This window comes from Antrostomus carolinensis, unplaced genomic scaffold (assembly GCF_000700745.2).
Source record: "Antrostomus carolinensis isolate BGI_N321 unplaced genomic scaffold, ASM70074v2 scaffold9297, whole genome shotgun sequence".
Classification (NCBI taxonomy): domain Eukaryota; kingdom Metazoa; phylum Chordata; class Aves; order Caprimulgiformes; family Caprimulgidae; genus Antrostomus; species Antrostomus carolinensis.
In genome coordinates, this window is record NW_010326590.1 from 1 (window position 1) to 23,440 (window position 23,440).

The 23,440-nt window shown below is 37.9% G+C and overlaps 1 protein-coding gene across 1 annotated transcript; it reads left to right on the plus strand.

Moving 5' to 3' along the window:
* Positions 1-415: 415 nt before the first annotated feature.
* SMC2 (structural maintenance of chromosomes 2) lies at positions 416-21,426 on the plus strand. The gene is made up of 24 exons (XM_010171625.1): positions 416-583; positions 1,513-1,662; positions 2,419-2,541; positions 3,502-3,540; positions 3,725-3,835; positions 4,014-4,058; positions 4,550-4,783; positions 5,401-5,550; positions 6,224-6,457; positions 7,315-7,474; positions 10,111-10,225; positions 10,989-11,127; positions 11,376-11,495; positions 11,826-12,030; positions 12,618-12,753; positions 13,781-13,905; positions 14,755-14,948; positions 15,230-15,373; positions 15,630-15,824; positions 16,395-16,595; positions 17,441-17,557; positions 19,156-19,316; positions 20,192-20,339; positions 21,253-21,426. The coding sequence occupies exons 1-24, from the start codon at positions 416-418 to the stop codon at positions 21,424-21,426; spliced, it is 3,588 nt and encodes a 1,195-aa protein (XP_010169927.1).
* The last annotated feature ends 2,014 nt before the right edge of the window (positions 21,427-23,440 follow it).

A 23,440-nucleotide genomic window follows, 5' to 3' on the forward strand; every position in this document is an offset into this window, starting at 1 on the left:
TTTCCCCCTTCTTTCCCCCTTTCCCCCTTCTTTCCCCCTCTCTTCCCCAGCTGGTGGCTAATAGCCAGCTTTGTGAGAAAACAGGGTTATGCCACAGTCTTTATACAGATGTCGTGATGAACGTTGTGTAAAGTCACGTCACTTTAAAATGTTGAAGTACAAGCTATTGTTGGGAGGCTTCCTGGATCTGGGGACTACTTGGAATGTTCCGTTTATAAATTCACACTCATTGTTGTAAAAGACGTGTGCTCTTTCCATTTTCTCACACATTTCGCTGTTTATTGGCGTGCAGTATGATTTGTTTGCTGCTTCTTTTTTCTTTTTTTCTTTGAAATACGTAGGACTATAATCCAGATACCTTTCTTCATACTTGTTAGAGGAATACTTTGCTGAGTCCCTTAGGAACATAGAGAAGATGTACGTCAAGTCAATTGTTCTTGAAGGATTTAAATCCTACGCTCAGAGAACAGAAATTCATGACTTTGACCCATTATTCAATGCCATTACTGGCTTGAATGGTAGTGGCAAGTCCAATATCTTGGACTCAATCTGTTTCCTGTTGGGAATCACCAATCTGACACAGGTAAGGGGAGAGGGTGCATTTAAGGAAGGTCTTCCTTCTGTCAGCAATGTTTCGTATTGGTCTCTTGAGTAATCTGTAATGGAAGACCTGAAATGGTGCTTCTGTTTCAAAAATTTTTTTAAAAAAGGTTTCTTTATTTGCATTTTCCATTACATAAAGCTAGGTGTCTCATTCCTGAAATTCCTGCTCATTCTTCCATTAAGATTGAATTATAATTTCATCAATATACTGCAGTAGTTTAAAGTATGCAGTTTAGAACATTAGACTAAAAATACCCATTTAAAAAATATCAGCCTCGGGCTGAAGATCTTTTGCAGTTAAGGGCACTAACTTGTTTATTTGTAATAAACTTTTTCATGTCTGGATTGGTCTTCAAATTTGGCCACCAGAAAAAAAAAAAAGTTGGTTTTCATGCAGTGCCTGCTATTTAAAAGGTGATATATCTGATTTATTAAAAAAAAAAAGTGTGCTCTGAGATAAATTTGAATCTCTGTCTTCAGCTGATTTTTTCACACCCCCCCTGCCCCATAATTGTTGACAAATCCAGCAGACCTCCAGGGAACACTTTGTAATTAATTTTCCTGTGAACTGCATTATGAATAATAAGTGCTCTTTAAGTAAACATACTGGTGACTGAACTAGTCATCTGTCTTATGACTTTTTTTATTTTTAAGCATCTATTAAGTTTTTGTTAGGAATCTCAGGCAGAAACAATTAGCTGTCTCACTAAAACTAGATGGGCACGCTCTGCCTGTGGTTTTTCCAACACTAGCACCTTGAAGGTCCTATATGTCAGTTTCTCACATGAACTCTTAAATCTACAGCTAGATCTGCATTTTTAAAATTCATTTCTCAAAAACCTACAGTAGTGCACTGAAGCTGTGTAATGAGTTTCTTTCAAAAATTTATTTATCTGTTCCATGATTTAGGTGCGAGCTTCCAACTTGCAAGACCTAGTTTATAAAAATGGGCAAGCTGGAATTACTAAAGCAACTGTGTCTATTACCTTTGATAATTCTGACAAGAAACAAAGTCCACTGGGATTTGAAGCTAACGATGAGATCACCATCACTAGGCAGGTGAGTCTTTAATGTTTGTGTTGCTCAGTAACTTATATACATTTTTACCATGCTCTTACCATGTTTTACTAACAGAGTGACTTTTCAAGAAAAAAGAAAAAGTTCTTGAGTTTTTACAACTGAAGCAATGCTTCTGCAGTGTAATTAGTAAGTAACACAAGCTGTAGCAGTATATCAAGTGTACTAGCTTTTAAAAAAAATTTGAATTACTTGAGAAATTAGTTTAATATTGTTAAATGTATTATATCAGTAATTTTTTCTATGGACTTGCACAGAAACTTAATAATAATAATAATAATGAAATAATGTTCCTAAAAGTTATAATCTTCTGTTTTGTGGCTTTTTCTTCTGCTTTCATATTTTCCTCTTAATATCTGGACTATATGTTAAATTTGGTCTTCAGAAACAAAGGAACCTTTATCTTTCTGATGAAGAGATCTCCCAAGTTGGGGTTTTTTTGGTGGTTTGTTTGTTTGGTTTTTAAGTGAAAACTTGTGGAGTTTGGAAATTTTCTTCTCAATATTGCCCTCAATGCCTCATCTTTCTTATGTTTTACTTACATAATTTAAATGTCTCTTCAGTCTAACATGATCTGTTTTGATGTTCTGTTTAGTATGCACATGTATGTATATGCAAAGATATATTATGTGAGATTTTCTCAGATTTCTTTGTTCTTTATTACAGCTTATATTCTTATAATGTCAGGTCATTTTTAAAACACTTTAAAAGTTTCTTCTGTTTCTTTTCCTTTTCCAGATTGTCATTGGAGGTAGAAATAAGTATCTTCTCAATGGTGTGAATGCTAGCAACACTCGTGTGCAGGATCTCTTCTGTTCCGTTGGACTCAATGTCAATAACCCTCACTTCCTCATCATGCAGGTACTGTGGGCATCTTTATAAAACCCAAAAAGAATAGAAGTTGCACTAAACTGGAAGCAGGATAGACAGTGGAAGAAAACTCAATTTTCTAATCAAAGAAAATCAACTTCTTGTCAAGTAAAAATCAAACGTCTGGAAGTAGTTAAGATTTCTGGTACAACATAGTTTGGCCCTAAAACATATGTCTTTTAGCACAAGACCTCACGTAGCCCTCATGTAGTAGGCTTTTCCTAAAACATATTCCAATTTTATTTTCCATTTTGCCTCTTTAACAGATAGATAGATGTTGCTTTTATTATTGTGCTAAAAAGACAGAGATTTCCTTTCCTATTCCAAGTTAGACGATGTTTTAAATGGAGTTCATATACCTGCTTTCTTAAGTCACAATTAACAAAGGAAGAGCTGACAATTGAAAAGACCCTTATCAACACAGCGACTAGGCAAATCCCTGAAATACTTGCAAGGAATAATAAAACAGAGCAGAATTTACTGTTTCAAATGGAAGAGTCCAAGCTTGTGGGGAAGGGCAGTTTTGCACATATTCTGCTTCCCCCTGGTTACATATGAGCTAAATCTCAAAAAAAAAAAAAAAAAAAAAAAAAAAGCCAGTTGATTAGTGGGAGCTTATTCAACATTATTCAGCATTCAACTCAATAAGACTCTAGAACAAAGTATGCACATATTTAAGATGTAATTGGGAATGTGGAGGATGAGCCTAAGATAAGGTATAAGGGCCGTTTCAAGCTTTCTACCTGAAGAAGTGATTTGTTTGAACTTTCAAGAGCAAAACAGTTGAGTAAACTAGATGATCCTTGTGGCAGAAGAAAACAAAACATGTTTGAGCTTATAAAATAACATATAAAAATTAGTGTAGGTTTTTTGGGTTTGATGTTTTGTTTTGTTTTTTTTGCTGTTGCATGGTACACAACCACCACTCTTGTTTTATCTTTCTGTCACCAGGGGCAAATTACCAAAGTTCTAAATATGAAGCCACCAGAGGTAAGAAAGTTGTGGGAGCTTCTTGTCTGAAGTTTTACTGATTTGATTTGAATGACAAGAACCAATAGCAGGGGAGAGGGAGACCAAAAAACCCAATGTTGGAGGCAGATGAAATGTCCAACTCAGTTCTGAGTTGAACTTATAAGAAGAAACATCTCAATTTTGTTGCATTGCTTTATTTTAGATTTTAGCTATGATTGAGGAAGCAGCTGGGACGAGGATGTATGAATGCAAGAAAACAGCTGTCCAGAAAACCATAGAGAAGAAGGAAAGCAAACTGAAAGAGATTCAAAAGGTATTACATGTTGGAAAGTGTATTTTCTTTTCTATTTGTTAAAGATAACTGAAAAACTAGTGTAGTGTGGTTTTTAACTTGTAGAATACTTCGTTTCTGCACCTGGAACTAGGTATTCATGCTTAAACGTATAAGAGTTTTAAAAATCTGAATATAAATATTCTGGTTTGTGTTTCAGGTCTTAGATGATGAGATCACTCCAACTTTACAGAAACTGAAAGAGGTATGGAAAAACTAGAACAGTGGTAGGGCCCTTAAAGTACTGAAAAAAGTTTTGTCAGCTACCTTGAAACAGTATGTGGTGGCTAAAACAATACCATGTTTTCAAGCTCTGTAGAATCTTTTAAGAGAGAGAAATTTTATCTTCTATCCAAATACAGAAAATGTGACACTCGAGACGTCCACGATATCCCAGAGGGGAATGTAGAGAGAAGGAAGAAAACAAGAGAACTAGATAAAAATAAAGGATAGTTTTTAAAAAAAAAAACCTTGTGTCAATTGATATTTCTACTGTGCAAATGTTGTTTTATCTACTATTTTCCTAAGCAGGCTTGCAATGTACAATGCCAAATATATTACTTAACATGGAGAATCCTTCCTCTTATCTACAAATAATGACGTTAGTAGATGTGCTTAGAAGATTTCTATAACAGTCCTAGTTACTATTATTTTTCCATCAAATTTTAGAGGTTTTTTTTATTGATGTCTTTTCAGGACCGATCATCTTATCTAGAATACCAAAAACTAATAAGAAAAATAGAACATTTAAGTCACTTCTGTATAGCTTATCAGTTTGTTCTGGCTGAAGAGACAAAGGTAACCTCTGCTAAAGCATTAAAGGAAATGCAGGCTAATGTGGAGGAGCTTCAGGAATCAATGGCTGAACATGAAAAGAAGATAACACAACTTAATGAAGAAATAGCAGAGATGGAAAAGAAAAGGGATGAGGTGAGAACAGAGTTGTGCTTATCTGAGTACAAGGAGTTATATGAGAAGGGAATTATTTTTACAGATAATATATCCTTGCATTTTGTCTTCTTCTGGTGGGTCGTTTAGATTATACGCTGCTCATTGGCATTCTTAGCTGTTGTTTAAAAGGCGTCCATTTAAAGTTTTTATTGGTCTGAAATTCTTTATTTCCAATTGCTCTCACGTTTCCACTCTGTCCTTCCAATGGTAAGTTTTGACATATTTTTTTTTCCTCCCTTTTTGCTGATGTCTCAAAAGAAATACACTTAAAGTAGGAAATTTGTTCAGCAAAAATCAGTACTGACCTCTGTTTTGGGGCCAGTAAATTTGCTTAGATACAGGATGGCCCATAGGGTCTTTGGGTGCCTGAATTGCAGCTTTATACAGGGACAGTGTCCTATGATATGGGATGATGTGGGACTTCATGTTACTCTGAATTTTAGAGGGAAGAGATATTCTGACCTGTTTGCATTGGAGTTTTAACTGCCTGCTTGATCAATATTTATCTCTTCACCAGCTGTGAACAGAAGGTGAAATATTACAAATAGCCTATCAGTTTCTTAGGTAAATTAAATTTCTTTTATTTCTGATTGTAGGATGTTGGTGATACACTCCATTCACTTGAAGAAGCACTTTCAGAAGCTCAGAGGGTTTATGCTAGAGCACTAAGTGGCCTCGATCTCAAGAAGCAAAACTTAAGAAGTGAAGAGAAAAAGCATGAAGAACTGCTAAAAAGTGTGCAGGAGGTAAGACAGTTGCATATCATTTTCTTTAAACAGTAAATTAATTCAGAATGAAGGGGACAGCTGTTTTTTCTTACCTATCATGATAAGAAAAATCCTGTGTTTGGCAAGAATTACATCAGGAAAGCAGAAACAAATGGTATGGGCGTTGTTTGGTTTCTGGGGCATAGGTAGTATGTTCCCGTTAGAAACAAATGTGATGCATATACAAAGAAAGTGCTATTCTTTAAGATCACCAACTTTCTATTAAGCTCAGGAGAGATCCCTATAGCTTCAAAAATAGGGTGCTCTCCAGACGTGTGGTATTCTTAAAATTAAAGGAGAAATTTCTACATTGCACATTTCTGACAGTTGATTTTTTTTTTATGTGAGAGGAGCACTGAATAATACTTTACTTCTTAGATATTAGTAAGAAAGAGTAATTTCTCCTAGTTCTTGGGCAGTTGTCATCTTTTCCTGTATTTGATCTTTCTGTAGATCTTCAGTGCACTCATGGGGCAAATACACACTTGAAAAAATGCAAAGACAAATTGTAAGATCACAATATCTGACAAAGGGTCATAGAAATGTAGTTGATAAAACTACTCATAGGTCCTCATCTACACAACATGAATTTGAAATTAATAGTACTTAGGTTCTCTCTTCTTTTTTGTTTTTGTTCTTTGTTTTGCTGAAGGATTCTAAAGCATTAGTGTCAAAAGAGAAAGAAGTAAAGAAGATTGAGAAAGAACTAGATGCTTTACAGGAAGAAAGTGAAAAAGATGTAAAGGCTTTAGCTGCAGCACAACAGCATTTTAATGCTGTGTCATCTGGCTTGTCCAGCAATGATGATGGGGAAGAAGCTACTATTGCTGGGCAGATGATGACCTGCAAAAATGAAATCAGCAAAGCAGTCACAGAGGCTAAACAGGTAAGAATAAAAGCTCTGTCTGTATCAGACCAGCCTTCCTGCTTCTTTTGAAAATTGTCTGAAAACCAAATGACATGCTCTGGAAAGGTCAGTGAAAAAATTTCAGAATGTCTATGCAAGATATTTTGCAGGTTGGCATATGCATTGAGGTGACTTTTTGATAAAACAGGTCATTAAAGAAAACCCCTTGCTTAGATAGAGATAAATAGGAAAAAACTGTAACATAGAAACTGGCATTTGAAACATAAAGTAGGACTCACAGTACTCAAATGACTGATGGTATTGGATAGGAAGAAATAAAGACTGCTGTCCATGATATGCATTCATACTATAGAGATTTCTGCAGTAAAACTTAATGGAATCAAAATAAAGATGCCTGAGACTGTGAATGGAGAGTTGAGAAGAAACTGTTTTCTTCTCAGTTTAACTGTATGCTGGTCACGTGACTGAAACAGGCACCTGCTCTTTTAAGATGGGAAACCTCTGCTTGAATAGTTCTCACAGTGGAATTTAAATTTTCAAAGTTGCAAGTGCACCTTGCTTGTTTCACTTAAGGAAAAACTCTTGGGAAGAATAACAAGGACAGCTGTGTCCCACATTATTGTACCTTGTTTCTTCTTGGACTCTATCCATGTCCTAATATGAGTTATTGTGTCCAGATACATGGTTTATATTTTATTCCAAAATGGCCCGTGCCCTTCCTTTCATAGGCCAAGGCTGCTTTTTCTGGCATTTCTGCAACCAATGGAAACATTTACAAATTATGTGAGCACCTTATTGGTGCAAGTGTTCTAAATCTGTACCTGCAAGCTTCTCTTTGAACATTTTCCAGTACCGTATTTTCTTACTCCTCACAGGCTCAAATGAAGTTGAAATATGCACAAGAAGAATTAGAAAAAAAGCAAGCTGAAGTTAAAAAGATGGACAGAGGCTATAGAAAAGACCAAGAAGAATTTGAAGCTGTCAGAAAAACAAAAGAAAAACTGGAGAACCAATTGAAGAAGCTGAACTATGAAGGTCTGTACAGACTTATGGTGCATAATTCTGAGGGGAGTCTGAAAAGGAATACAGAAATGTGGTGGGTTGATCTTGGCTGGCTGCCAGGTGCCCACCAAGCTGCTCTAGCGCTCTCCCTCCTCAACTGGACAAGGGAGAGAAAATATAATGAAAGGCTCATGGGTTGAGAGCAGGGCAGGGAGAGATCACTCACCAGTTACTGTTACAGGCACAGCAACCTCAACTTGGGGAAATTTAATTTAATTTCTTGCTATTCAAATCAGAGTAGGATAATCATAAATGGAAACAAACCTTAAAACACCTTTCCCCCACCTCTTCCTTCTTCCTGGGCTCAGCTTTGTTCCTGATTTTTGTCTATGTCCTCCCCAGCAATGGTGCAGGGGGATGGGGAGTGGGGGTTGCAGTCAGTTCGTTATGCATTACTTCTGCCACTGCCTCCTCACATTCTTCCCCTGCACCAGCGTGGGGTCCCTCTCACAGGAGACAGTCCTCCATGATCCTCTCCAATGTGAGTCCTTCCCACAGGCTGCAGTTCTTCTGGAACTGCTCCAGCATGGATCCTTTGCATGGTGTGCAGTCCTTCAGGGACAGATTGCTCCAGCGCGGGTCCCCCACAGGGTCACAAGTCCTGCCAGCAAACCTGCTCCAGTGTGGGCTCCTCTCTCCACGGGGCCACAGGTCCTGACAGGAACCTGCTCCAGCTTGGGCTTCCCATGGGGTCACAGCCTCCTTCAGGCATCCACCCGCTCTGGTGTGGGGTCCTCCACGGGCTACAGGTGGACATCTGCTCCACCATGGACCTCCATGGGCTGCAGGGGGACAGCCTGCCTCACCATGGTCTTCACCACAGGCTGCAGGGGAATCTCTGCTCCGGTGCCTGGGGCACCTCCTCCCCTTCCTTCTTCACTGACCTTGGTGTCTGCACAGATTGTTTCTCTCACATCTTCTCTTCTCTCTAACTGCTGTTGTGCAGCAGTTTTTACTCCTTCTACAAATGTTATCAGAGAGGTGCTACCAGCGTTGCTGGTGGGCTCAGCTTTGGCCAGCAGCAGGTCTGTCTTGGAGCTGGCTGGAACTGTCTCTGTTAGACACAGGCAAAGGAAAACAAAAAGATTTACTCTCTGCTTCACATCAGCAGGTGATATCCAGTCACTGCCCAGGAAGTAGGGTCTCAGTACGTGTAGCAGCTGGTCTGGGAGGCAAACACCTTAATTATGAATGCTCCCACCCCTACTCCTTTCTCTTAGCTTTGTGGCTGAGCACGCCCTCATATGGTGTGGAATATTCCTGGGGTCAGCTGGCCTGGCTGTGTCCCCTTCTAACCTCTTGCCCACCTGCACTCTACTGCCCTTTAGAGCAAAAGCCTTGGTGCTGTGGGAGCACTGACAGTGGCCAAAACACTGGTGTGTTGTCAACTACTAGAAAAACAAAGCACAGCACTGAGGGCTGCTGTGGGAAACATTAACTCCATCCCAGCCAGAGCCAGGACAAGAAGGAACTGAACCAAATATGCTGCTCTTCTGGTTTTCAGCTAGGACAGAGCTAATTTTCTTCTTAGTAGATAGAATAGCACTGCATTTTGGTTTCAGCATGGGATTTGGTATGAGAAGAGCGTTGATAACATACCAATGCTTTTAACTGTTATTGGAAGATCAAGGACTTTCCAAGGTCCCTGTGTTTTGCTAATGTGCAGGTGCATAGGAGGGGGGTGCATTGGAAAATTAGGAAACCCAAATTGGCATTTGTATCTGCCAGTGGGATATTCCATATCATGTAACATCCTGTTCAGTATATTAACGAAGGCTGACTGGAATGCTTAGGCTCTCGCTCTTCTGGGATCGTGGTTTTGGTTTTGGAATTGTTGGTCCTCCAGGATCATTATCCAGGAAGGGGCTGGGCTTGGTCAGTGGATGGTGAGCAATTGCACTGTGCATCACTCATTTGTATATTCTATTATTACCATTATTATCATTAGTATTTTAAGTTTTATTTTATTTATTAAATTGTTCTTATCTCAACCTCTGAGTTTCCTTACCTTTACCCCTCCAATTCTCTCCCCTGTTCCCTGCAGGGAGGAAGAGTGAGTGACCAGCTGTGTGGTGCTTGGCTGCCAGCCAAGTTAAATTACCACAGCTGCTTTCATGCACAAATAAATTTCTCTGGTCAAAGGTCTGCAAGCTCTTCTCTTCCACAGAAAATAGTTTTAAAATAACTTGATTTTATAAACTTTAGGCCAAATCTTTTAAAGTTTGGTGGGAAATTCAAATTCCATCTAAAATTTAGGTGGAAAAAGTGTCCAACTCCCTATTCCTTCCTGGTTTTCCCTACCTCAGACACTTCTGAAAGTTCATCTCTCATTCCAGGTAATATTTGTTACAGAAGCTCCTCAAAACTGTAAATTGATATTCCAGAATGCCATTCAGAGAAGCACATTAGACTTTAAATCCTTTCTTTGCATGTTTGGTATTGTGATGGTGTTAATTTGCCTAAACTGGAAATTTACAAATAATTTTAGAAAGTCTTTTAATTAAGTATTCTCTACATATATGTATATAAACAGTACAGTGTACCAGTTTTTAAGCTAATAGATTTCTGTGCTCTGGATGTTTATCTGCTGTTTGTGTTCAACTCTTAAGAAGAGAAAGAAGCCCTTCTAGCAAAAAAGAAGACATTGACTAATGACATCAGCAAACTGAGAGAATCGTATGAAGGCTTAACAGCCAAGTTTCCCCATCTACAGTTTGAATACAAGTAAGATCTCAGTGTGATCCTAAAAGACATTGGAAAATGCTTTTTGGGGCATATTATGTGTGTCTTATGGGACTTTGAGGATAATTCCATCATTTGCTTAGCTGTTACTTTCCTTTTAGTGCCAGTGAATAACACCTGTCTTACCTGCAATGCAAAGGGGGAGGAAGTCGGGAGATGTTAACTGAATTAATGGGCAGCAGGGGAAGTGATACAATCATTCTTAAACGGTAGCCTTATCAAAATCAGTGGAATTTAAGTTTCGTGTGATGGTGTTTGCAAGCCATAACTCAACTTCAGTAGCTAAAACCAGAGAGTGCAAAGGTCTAAACTGCAAAAATATGTGATAATTACTTTTCAGAGTCCTGCCTGAGGACTGCGAGTAGACTTGCTCTGTGGAAATCAACATTGTATCTGTCTCCACCAATCAAATATATGTTTCCCCAGATTTATTTGCTTATGTGATAATCGGTCTGAACCTATTTCTATAGGTGTGCTAATAATGGCACCCATAGTAAAAATCAATTGAAAATTGTGTGAACAAATTTTACCAAAATCTGGAAGGACATTCTTCTAATGACTTTCTATTGGGAATTCTCTTACCTTGAAGTATTTAATTTAACCATTTTCTGTGGGTTTTTTCCTGATAGAATTTAGAACTTCTTATACCAATACAATAAGCAGTGTGAGTTTTTAAATATAAATTTTTAAAGATGTGTGTGAGAGAAACAAACATGTGATTTTCACAATTTAAATTTATTTTAAGAGATCCAGAAAAAAATTGGAATCCAAACCGTGTGAAAGGCCCTGTTGTGTCTCTTATCACTGTGAAAGATTTATCTAAAGCAAAAGCCTTAGAAGCAGTGGCTGGAGGGAAACTCTATAACATTATTGTGGACACAGAGGTATGTTCATTACTATAATACAGAACTCTGAATATTGAGGTGGGGTCGTGTGATTCGGGGTTAGCAAGCGCATTCATTGTTACAGAATGCTTAAGAGAGTGGTGTGGACCCATTTACGTGTTTAAATTAGGTCAAGAGAGTAATGCAGAGCTGCTTGCAACGATATGTTAATCTTGCAGTGCCCTATTGTCTTACTTTACAAAATCAGTTATGTATTCAGGTATGTTTTGTAACTCTCCTCATTTGAGGTTACTGGCAAAAAGCTCTTAGAAAAGGGTGAACTGAGGCGTCGATACACCATCATTCCACTGAACAAAATTTCAGCCAGGTGTGTTGGACAAGACGTGGTCAAGTTGGCCCAGAATTTGGTATGTAATAAATACACTATTTGCACTGTTTTGCTTGTGTACCTTTTTCATTTTGTTTCTTTGCTAAAAGCACAGGCTTGTTAATGGTTATACTAATAAGAATTTATATAGGGTTTGAGGGTGTCTTGATTTTATTTTTTCCTTTGTATCGTTTCAGCTGTGCAATGTTTAAATGGTTATTAATTATTCCACTTTTAACTGAAATTGTTTTAAAATGTAAGGATGTTTTTAGAAAGTGGTTTGGTTTTTTTTTTTCAAGAGAAGACAGAAATGAAATTTGAAAATTCTTATTGCTTAAGGCATACTAATTACATTTCATTTGATTTCTAGGTGGGTCGTGATAACTTGCATTTAGCCCTTTCTCTAGTTGGATATGAATCTGAACTGCAGAAAGCAATGGAATATGTCTTTGGAACAGCACTGATCTGTAATAACATGGATAATGCTAAGAAAGTGACCTTTGATAAAAGGATAATGACAAAAAGTGTTACACTGGATGGAGATACATTTGACCCCCAGGGCACTCTGCATGGAGGCAATTGCTGGTTTTATTAATATAATAATACTATCTGTCTGTTGATTTCTTCACTGCTCCGCATGTTTTTAACAAAAATGAACAGTAACTTTTTTTGTTTAGACTCATATTGGGGGTAGTATCTGTTTGAGCAAAGATTTGTCAGTCTTGAGCTGAAATAAGATTGATTAGGCTAAGGAGAAATTAATGGCAAACTATTTGAATGAAATAGTTTAGATTTTAAATGCTTAAATCTTGTGTGGCTATATTATCCTCTTGGGAGGAGAAATCCTTTGAATTCAAGCACTTTTTGAAGTAATTCGTAGTTAATTTGTGGTAATTTCATGAATTATGAAAAGTTACTTGATTTGACAAGAAATGCATGTGTAGTATTCAAAGTCTGTAGGAGTGAATTTATAACAAAGGAAGTGGTCTCTATCCACTAATAACTCCTGTAACTTCAGCCTAACTGCCTTTCTGTTTTGTAACTAAAACAAATGATCAACCTGCATCATTACTAACACTTAAAATTTGCTATTTGCTAGTGGTGAATCCACCAGTCTAATTCCAATCAGCTTGACTGCATTTTTTTTTCCTCCGCTAAACAGGTGCGTGCTCACAGGCTGCACCAATATTGTCTAAACTTCAAGAAATTAAAGACATTGAAGTAGAACTCAAGGCAAAGGAATCCGAACTTGCAACTGTAGAGAATGAGCTGGCAAAGTTGAAGAATGTTACTGAAAAGTAAGGTTTGCCCTATAAAATGTCTATTTTTATTCTTATGTGACTGAATAAACGTAATAAGAAGAAGTATTTTTGGATACCATAGGGCCAGTTGAGAATGTAATAAGCAGAAAATTATTCCCTTTCTCCCTCTCCCTCCCCCCAGTTTAATTTATAAGTACAGAAATTAACAAGTAAATTTAGTCTTTAGGTAACACATGCAAGAAAACTTTATTTTGGGTAATACAGGAAAAAAATGGCATACAGTGATGTCTACTTGAAATCACTTGAATTTTTCCAAAGTTTCATGATGTCCACTGAAGAATGGATCTGTTCCAGTCCTATTTTGTAACATTTACACAGAATTTCATGTTTGTGGTAGCTCTTATTTTCTCACAAGAAAATATAAAGATAAAGGGACATATTTGAGTGATACTGCTGTAAGGATTTAAATTAAATAATTTTAAGTATATTTTATTTTCAGCTACTCAGTTGCTGAAGGTCTTTTTACAAGATGGAATATAAAAATATGTTTAATTTTGTGTAAAAATCCCATAAGGATGTAGTGTTGTGTAATGCTATCTGCCATCTGGATTTATTTTTCAAATTGTTTTGAGTTGTAATAGACTTCCAGAAACAGGACCAAAAGGAAGAAAATGAGTTTTGCTTTTAGATATTTTTTCTTCAATGCTTCAGCCTAGTGTCTGTCACGATGATGGTTGGAAAAGCACGAGCTCTGAATTGTTGCCAAATTCCACGTGCTGCATTTCTTAGTTTTCAGTATGTCTTACTGGGGCTTCGTAACCAGGAGTTGCATATATAACAACTTACATTCTTACCTACAAATTTCACAGTTGCTATTAAAGAAATTGTATCAGACTTCCATGCATTTAAGCTTATTTGTCCTACAGTCATCACTGTATCTGAGGTTAGAATGGGAATATAGGTATTTCTCCCATCTGCTCATTTCTATATTTACTTATTTCAACTTTGAAACTGACGTGCTGGGTACCCTTCCTTATAGCAGTGTGTATCATTGTCTTCAAAGGTACTGGCAACTGAAGCAGCAGTGGGAGATGCAGTCTGAGAAAGCAGAGCTGTTGCAAATGAAGCTTCAGCAAAGTGCTTATCACAAACAACAGGAAGAGCTGCTTGCCCTGAAGGAAACCATTGGTGACAAATACGTTCTTATTCTTTTAACTGCAGACTAATTGCTGAGAATGAGACAAATATTTGTCTGTTTGCATAGCAGAATCTTTGCTTAAGAAAAAACATTTTTAGCTTTGAAAGTACCAGCTTTATGCTTTGGAATATGTAACAAATACAGAATTACAATAGATTTGCATAGAAGTGATATGCATAGGGTTGGTCGTTCTCTCGTAGTAAGGGTTATTTCTTAAGTGTTTTATATACTTTTTGATAAACGGAAAAATGGTTTTGCAGGGAAGTTTTAAAGTGGATTTAATCCCATATTTGAGTAATCTTTGTTTTTTCCTAGCCATCTGTTTCTGTAGATAGTTATGGTTAGCAATATAAATAGCTAGGGTAACAAGAAGGCATTGGAAAGAAGTACTGTTCATATAGATGAGGAAAAATGTAAAGGGAATCAAATGCAGCAATAAGTAAAACATCCAAAGAAATAACATGTGTAGAAGTGACACATATGTAGATAAAATATTCTAGGGATGAGCTTCTATCTTATTAGGTAGCCATCTGATTATTTACTTCTTGGTTGTATAATTTGGCATATACTTACCGTTGTCTGAAAAAAAAATGGGAAAAAAGAAAAAAAGGCTTACTGTCATTAATTTTAACGACTGGTTGTCTACTTGGTATCCTACCAATACCTGGTAACAACAGCACACTGTCCCAGTGTAACTGAAGTAGCTGTCTTCAGTAACTAGCCAACATACAGCCACTTTTCCTGTTAGAGGCAAAGACAAATTTATTTCAGTTGGAGTTCAGGTTGTAAATTTGAAGATAAGAACAAGTCCAATCTCAGTCCTGTACTTCTTGATTCAGCGGAGTGTGAAGAGACATTAAAGAAAACTGAAGAGAGACAAAAGAAAGCAGAAGATAAATACAAGATGTTAGAGAATAAAATGAAAAACGCATCAGCAGAAAGTGAGAAAGAACTAAAGATTGCCCAGCAGAACCTAGATGTTGCCAAGAAAAAGGCAGATGCTTCAAGCAAAAAAATGAAGGAAAAGCAGCAGGTAAAACTTAACCTTTGTTGGCAATTTTCTCAGTGTCAAAAGTGGTTGCAGTAATCAGAAAGTTTGATTCTCCTGAAGTTTTAACACTGTCAGTTCTAGAACTTACTCTGTAATCACTGACATAGAAATTGATGATGTTTTTTAGTTTTGTGGTTTTGTGAGATTGCCACCTTCCTGGACAGTGAGTACTGTTAATTTTCTACAGCATTTACTACGTCAAAGTGAATCTTAATTCTTTCAATTTAAGTATAACTGTAATAAATTTGAAAACATCTCTCTAGGAAGTCGAAGCTTTACTTCTGGAACTTAAAGAGCTAAAACAAGAAGAGACCTCCTATGAACAGCAGATAGCAGCTGTAGATAAAGCAATCAAGTCCTACCAGGAACAAGTTGATACTGTGGCAGCTGAGGCATCTAAGGCAAAGGTAAAAGTGAATACTGTGCTTCATTATCTGTGTTCATGTTACTGAAGATAAGATCCCCTAAAGCTCAAATTATATTGTGTATTTTGTTGTTTGGATTTTTTTTGCCAGCACTGAATTATGTTTAAGTAGTTATTTTTTGGCTTTGTTACTACATGTGTTTTTTTTCTCTTTACTTGCTGTGTCCTTTTCTTCTAACAACAGTCTAAGACCAGACTTTAAAGGATGCTAGTAAATGGCTGTTTGATTTGCTTTTCAGGAATCTGTAGACAAATCACAGAAGGAGCTGGCCAAACAGAAGGAAGTAATTATGTTACATAATAAAGCAATTAAAGCCAAATCTTCAGAGATGGCAAAATACAAAGAACAAAATAATGACATACAACTTAAGGTTAAAACATTAGAACACAGCATCTGCAAGTGTCAACAAGAATCTGCTGATGCTGCTGACAAGGTATTTCAGAACTGTGCTTTTCCTTGCATCTTGTGACCAAGAGTGGTTATTTCCCTTGCCACATGGAAAGGAAATAGCCTTTTGTTCTTAATAAGCACTCCCCTGTTTGCAGCTGTTGATGTGAAAAGTTTTATCCCAGGAGGAGAGGGTGGGAACTGTAAATTGTAACAGAGCTTTTCAGTATGGACTAATAAGGAGTAGGTCACAGTGAGAAGATGATCAATGAGAAGATCATTCTGACTAAAGGGACAAATTAGGTAACTAATTAAAGAAGCTAATCCCGGTGTTTAAGTGACAATGGCTTAGTGCAGGTATAGAAAAAAGTGTTCCAAGTAAATGTGATGGGTGTATGTGAAAGCTCCCTTAAAATCTTGGTTCACTTACAGCCTTGGAAATCACATGAAGGATTGTAAAGGTACACACTCGTGGTGCTGTGTTGGGATAAGAGAATTAGTGATGTAGAGTAATTCCAGGATGTTGATTTTTATTATTTTTTTTAAATGATTTTTCATTCACATTTGAGAAGGAACCAAAAAAAAAAAAAGCATCAGCATATTTTCTTGTTTATAGGTGACCAAAATGCTGAAACAGTATGACTGGATAGCTTCAGCAAAACCACTTTTTGGGCAGCCAAACACGGACTATGACTTCAAAGCTAACAATCCTGAAGAAGCAAGTCAGAAGCTGCAGAAATTGCAGCAGACAAAAGAGAAGTTGGGAAGGAATGTGAACATGAGAGCTATGAATATGCTTTCTGAGACAGAGGAGAGGGTAAGCATTTCTGACCTTTAAGGGCTGGGCAGGTTGGGTTTATGGCGTTACATATAACGTAGCTTGATATTTTCACATGCTGTATTTCTGAATACACCAAAAATAGCACTAATTCTTCATGAGACAGAAGGAAACCTTCTATCAGATCTTTTATACTAATCTTGATTTTTTTTTTTAACTATTCACTTGTGCACTAGTTTTCTGGGCTTTGCATAATCTTGACTTTGAATGGCAAAAAGAATAATTTTGTTCCTACCTACCCCAATCCATCCTAAATTGGCAGCAGCAGCATTACTCAAGGTTTGGCCTATCCATTACTGTATCTGAGAATTGCATACTTTATCACAGGTTGCATATCAAAAAAATAATCATCTTCAGGATAGCTTCAAGGTGTTCCGGGGTTGTCTTGAATTAAACTGTATCTTGGGGCTATTCCAAGATTGCCTGAAAACTGTCCACTGACTTGACACTTCAACTCTTCTAGCACTGTTTTACAATTAGAAGTGGCCTGTTCTCCCTGTCAGCCTCCAGAAGCATCCTTTCTTCCATGGAAAGGCAAATAAAATATGATTGATTAACTTGAAAAAGGAAGTGCAACTTTCAGAGTAATGTTGGTCTTCCCTTTTGCCAGTTGTTGAAAATGCTAATACTTTAATTTGCAAATAATATCCTAAAGCTTAAACCCATTTAGCATACTGCTAAATGAATGCGCTGGATTTTCAATCTTGTGGTTAACGGCTATTTCATGGTTACAAAAACAATAAACAGTGGAACTGTAAGATTAGCACAAAATGTATTTGAGCATGAAGTTCATGGAAATCAATCTTTTCTTCTCATTCTACCAGTACAATGACTTAATGAAGAAAAAAAGAATCGTAGAGAATGACAAGTTAAAAATTCTTGCAACTATTGAAGAGCTTGACCGGAAGAAAGCTGAAACTGTACACATTGCTTGGAAAAAGGTATGGCACTTGAAATCTAATCTTCACATCTTAGCAGAGGGATCAGATTTATCTTTGATTACTATTTTGCATATTTCCATGGCCGGGGGTGGGGGGGGAGCGGAGGTGGAGAATCTCTTTTAAGAACTGATCTCCTTTGCCTAGTATTTAAATTACAAAACAACTACAAAACAACTACTTAACTTCTTTAATTTTACCTCACTTTTGAGAGTAATACATGAATTCTCTGAGAATTGTAAAGGTACAGTTAAACCTGAAAATCTGCTGTATTGGGTCTGGCTGAGATGGAGTTAATTTTCCCCACAGCCCCTCTCCGTGCTGTGTTTTGTATTGGCAGCTACAAAGGAGTTGATAACACACCAGTGGTTTGGTTACTGCTGAGCAGTGATCCCACAGCATCCAGGCTGGCTCTCCAACATTCCACCACCTCCAATGGGTCGGAGGTGGGGAAGGTCTTGGGAGGGGACACAGCCAGGACAGCTACTTTATCATTCTCTTTTAATGCCCACAAAAATTTAAGGAAAGTTAAGCTACTGGCTTGCTGAAATGATTGTCTGTCACATGGAAGCTGGACGAACAGTGACAGAGTCTATTTTTCTTTTTGTTTGCTTAAGTCAGTATTTGACCAGAGTTAAAATCTTTTGGTTCTGTGTAGCCCCATACAATGTGAGGCTGGGGACCTGGGCTGCTGTTCCTGTCACTGATCAGATGGGTAATACTGGAACAGAGTAACAACTGATTTCTGTTTCTGTTTTCTAAGCACTCTGCCACCTTCGTAGTTCTCTCGTATCATGAGCTATAACAAAAGTATAAGTTTTTCCCTTTCCCTTCCTACATGGAAAGGTTTTGACACGTCTTTTGCTGGACCAGGAGAAGTTGTACTTTTGGTCTTTGAGAAGATTGATTATCTCAAAGATTAGATTGCTCACAAATTAAGTATTGGTTTTAATTATTACTGCCCATTCTCAAGGTATCACTGACAAAATGGTACCTTTTTTGTTACAAAACCTTGCTAGTCAAAAATGAGTGAATTGTATTTAAAAGCATCACGAGTGGTGGAATAGGTACATTCTCAGATGCACTCCTTGACCTAGGAAATTTTAATCTGCATGTACAAAGTTGTGTCCCATCCAACACCTGGACACTGTTTAAGTAAACCTGGGAAGAAAAGGAGCTGGGGAAGGTGCCTGTGAGTGTCTCTTACAAGGTGCTTGGACTTTTCATAGTCCTTTAATTGAGAGTAATCACAGTTTACCAGGTAATAAATCTGAGGTGGGCATAACCATTTCCCTGGCTGACAACATAATGAAGCCTTCCAATATTTCTTTAACTTGATCCTTCTAAAATGTTTAGTATAAGGTGTCCTATATAAATCCCTCCCTTGGTGTTGCTTCTCTTTTCAGTACAGAGAAAATAAAAGATTCCAGATGCTCATATAGTGTCACTGTCCTGCACCTGCTAATCTTCAGGACACAGAAGGTCACTGGGTTAAATTGGGCAAGATGTCTAGAGCACAGTGCAGATTACACTTAAGTTTTCAGCTCTTTGTGCTCTTGATTGAAAGCATGTACATACATCTTTTATGATCTGACTCCTAGGTGAATGAAGACTTTGGTTCCATTTTCTCAACACTTCTACCAGGAGCCAAAGCTATGCTAGTACCTTCTAAAAACCAGAATGTCTTGGATGGTCTGGAGTTCAGAGTTGCCTTAGGAAACACCTGGAAGGAAAACTTAACAGAACTTAGTGGAGGACAAAGGTTGGTGAACTTTGTGGGTTTTTTGATTGTTTTCCATTGGAGTTGTATATGAAATTGACAAGTCTAGATAATTATAGCTTAGAAAAGAAAAAAAACAAACAACTTTCCCTGGTTAAGTCAGGGTCTCTGTCTCCTTCCAACCTGACTAAATATTGAAAGCATTATTAATTTAGTTCAGCTCAAAGAGGAATCCAGCTTAGAACAATGCTCTACTTGGTGTAGGATAAGAAACAAAATTTTACTCCATGGAAAAGTGACAAAAAAAGTAATTGAGTGGTGAAAAAACTGCATGTAATGCTAGGTAATACCGAGTTACTGTTGAATTAAATGCTCTAGCCTTTTGTGTTGTCATCTTAAAAACCTGCACAGATGAGTTCTGCCTCAGTGTCAAAGTAGTGTCACAGTGACGATTTTCTCCTCCAATGATTACAGCTACTGTATAGGGTGGGTGCTTCTTTGCAACTTCTAGGGAAAAATCTAACAAATTGAAAAGTAGAAACAGAATTTAGTAAGAGGTGAGACAGACATATAGAACTTTGAAGGACAGAATGCTTTAAGAACTGTACATTGAAAAACAGCACTGCACAACTCTGAATTGGAAAAAGGTAAAGCAACACCACGGTGGTTGTTCTCATATCATCACCAGCTAACCTAATCTTCCACTAAAAACAGTAACCTTTGCTATTTCTGGAAGAAGGCTTCGCATGTTGAAATCAGAAGTTGTGGCAGAAGCTGTCATTCTGTCTCTTCAGAAGTCACCGTGTGAATCAATCTGCTTTTGAGAGGACGTTTTGTTACTCCCAAACAATTGGTTTCGGAAGTCAAAGCCTCTCAAACAAGAGGGTAAAACATGACTTTATTGTTCTCTGTATTAGATCATTGGTGGCCTTGTCCTTGATCTTATCCATGCTCCTCTTCAAACCTGCCCCAATTTACATCTTGGATGAAGTGGATGCAGCCCTTGATCTCTCTCACACCCAAAATATTGGGCAGATGCTTCATACTCATTTCAGACACTCCCAGGTATGATCTTGAAACTATTGTCATCACCTGCCTATGCACTTCATTATTTTGAGAGGCAGTCTGCCACTGAGGAGTCTCAGCTGTTCAAGGATTTTATTCCAGAGATGTGTGTTGTATTTCTAAGTTGTCTCAACTGGAAGTTTACACTGATGATGTGGCAACTGTGAAACTTCTCAGCGTTGCCTTTTAATGTAAGCTGTTGCTGCAGTGTATAAAGACCAGATAGTGACAGGGAAGAATGTCTGATATGATCACTTCCAGGCATGACCCATATCTTGAGGTTTTTGTTTCGGTTTGTTTTTTTTTCTCTCTAGACTTTTTTTAACCAGAGCTTTAAAAATATTTTATTTTTGACCCTGTTGAAGGAAGCCAGGCACTAGTGGAAAGAATCTCTCTATCACTGTGGCCTGTGCATGAAAACAATCTGTAGAACTGAAGAAACTTACTACTCTGAAAGGCAGTACCTCTCTGGTGGTGGGATGTGACCTTTCCAAATTACGAGAGAAAGGAGGGAAACATTTTTTACCAGTATTGTAAAATAATTTGAGCAGTATCTTTAGACTATGAAAGATCCTGCATTCCTACAAAATTTGAGGCAGCATTTTTTCCAGTGATGGGTGCACTACAAAGGGGCGTTCTGTGTTGTGACCTATAGCCCAGGCCAGGCGCTGGGATACGGCCACAGCCGTGCATCGTTAGCTGCAGAAAATGCCTGGCCTGTGGGTGTGTTATCCTGCCCAGCACACTCTGTTGAGCTTCAGTTACAGTTAGAGTATTTTTTTTAAAGAATTGCCACCAAGATACCAGCCAAATAAAGTAAAAGGACTCCTCTTTTTAGAAGTCTTTTCCAATGTTGTTTAAAAGTCTTTATTTGGATGGCAGCATTTAATTAAAGCTTTCTGGTTGTTTTTAGTTTATTGTGGTGTCCTTGAAGGATGGAATGTTTAACAATGCAAACGTCCTCTACAAGACCAAGTTTGTGGACGGTGTATCCACCATTACAAGATACGATCAGTTTGAAAGCAGAAATAAGGGGCATGGTGCCCAGGAAGGACAGAAGAGTGACCAAAGAAGACCAGCAAAATAGGAAGCTTCTTCACTGCAGTAGCAGCTGCTTAAGTGTTCTCTGTCCCCAGTCTACAGCTACACCAGGAAGAAACTCTGTAATTTAAACTTAAGTATTCCTGCGTGTCGTAGCTTTTAGTTCACATCTGCACCTCGTTAAGAATTTAAATTCACAGGAGCCTTGTTGCCTGTACTGCTAGCTAAACTGGCCACATTTATTGCTGTTGGTGTCCCATAAATAATTCCTGTCATCCCTCTGTAAGTATCTGCATGTAAACGTACATGAACGGCAGCTCTGCAAGCTCAGCAGGAGGAACTGAAGCCTCTGAGTGAGGAAAATCCGATGACTTGACTCATCACAGGGCGTTCAGAAAGTTGTGAAGTGTAAACACTGTCTTTGTCACCTGCTGGCAAATACCAGAGGAAAGTGGCATACTAATTTTTAAGCTACTGTAATTGTTTTTAAGGAGCAAGGCAAGCACCAACACTTTCAGTTTCCAAGTTATTTTTACAGTTTTTGCCATTTGCCGCATTGATGTTTTTGTCAATAAATATTTGAACCTACACAACCTCATTGTGTCACGTGCTTTCCTTCCTCGCTGGTTTTCGTGGAACAGTGCCTGCTCAGAAGTCAGCACTTTCTCACTTTTGAACATCCTGCTGTGTTTCTCAAAGTTTGGTTATATAATTCTGTACTCTAGAGGTAAGGAAAAATCTAAAAATTTTTAGACACACATGGTCATAATCAGACTGAGGTTTTATTTGTGTTTCCTCACTCTCCTCTGCATAGCTGACTTTTTCTTCCTTTTTGTTCATTTCAGAATACCATTTACAAAAGGAAATTTAATTGTGGCTGGTTTGGTGGTCCTGGTTTGTAGCTGGAACAGAGCTGGCTTTTTTAGGGGCTAGAATAGTGCTGTGTTTTGGTTTCAGCTGGGATTTGTTATGAGAGAGACGCTGAGAACATACCAATGTTTTCATTTTTGTCTCTGGAAGTCAAAGGACTTTGTATTTTGTTAGTCTACAAGAGCTAGATGGGGTGAGGAATATTTAAATTAATAAGCTAAAGTGCTGGCCAGGTACCATCCCCCCAACTCTGGAATAGTTTTTAAATATTAAGTTCCTGAATATTATTTAAATACATTTTTCCATCCTGTGGCCTCATCTTTCATGTATATTTATATTTAATACATACACGGAGTATAATTATAGATGTATTTATATAGTATGTTCACGCATCTGTAACCCTGCTGTTGGTTTAAAGAACACATTCACACAGCTCCTCCTGTCGGGACAACACCGGTGCGTCGTTGGGCCAGGGGCTGGAAGCCAGGCCAGGCCAGTGCAGGGCCAAGCACAGAGCTGTGCTGTGAGTGTAGAAAACAGGAATACTGCAAAAATACAGAAAAAAAAAAACCACTACCAGTCACTTCGAAGAACAGGTCATGCAGCTTTTATTTAATTTTACCTTTTTTTGGTAAGCAGGAGGGGTTTCTTTCAGTCAGACCATTCACATACTTGGGACAGTACAGATTGCAGTGAAGTTGATGGAAATCTTGCAACATTAGAAAACTTTTCTCAATATACATCCGTTTAAGCAACAGCTTGTAGGTCAGAAGGTGAGTGCTGAGCCCAGTCTGCGCACTGCACTCCAGGTATACAAAGCATTGCAGCAGCACAAGAGATGCCCGCGCTGGGCAAAGTACAGTGTGTTTTACATAGTGCAATCGCTTTTAGAGGAAAAACTCTAGGAAGGCCACATCTATTTATTTATTTATTTATTTATTTACCTTAATCCTGTCAAGTTTACAAATGCGAGGGGGGTAGAAATCAAACCTCTGACTGAACTAGCTTTTGTACAGGTAGGTTTTGTGTATAGGCACGTGCTTTAGAGAGGAGCTCTGACTCTGTTCTGTAATCACGAGAAAGACATATTGCTTTGTGACTCAGACAGTGTTACACCATCTCTAACCTTCCCAACGCTCTCAGCTGGAGCTGTTTGTTAATCCAGCTGGTTGTAGAGTTCCTAGAATACG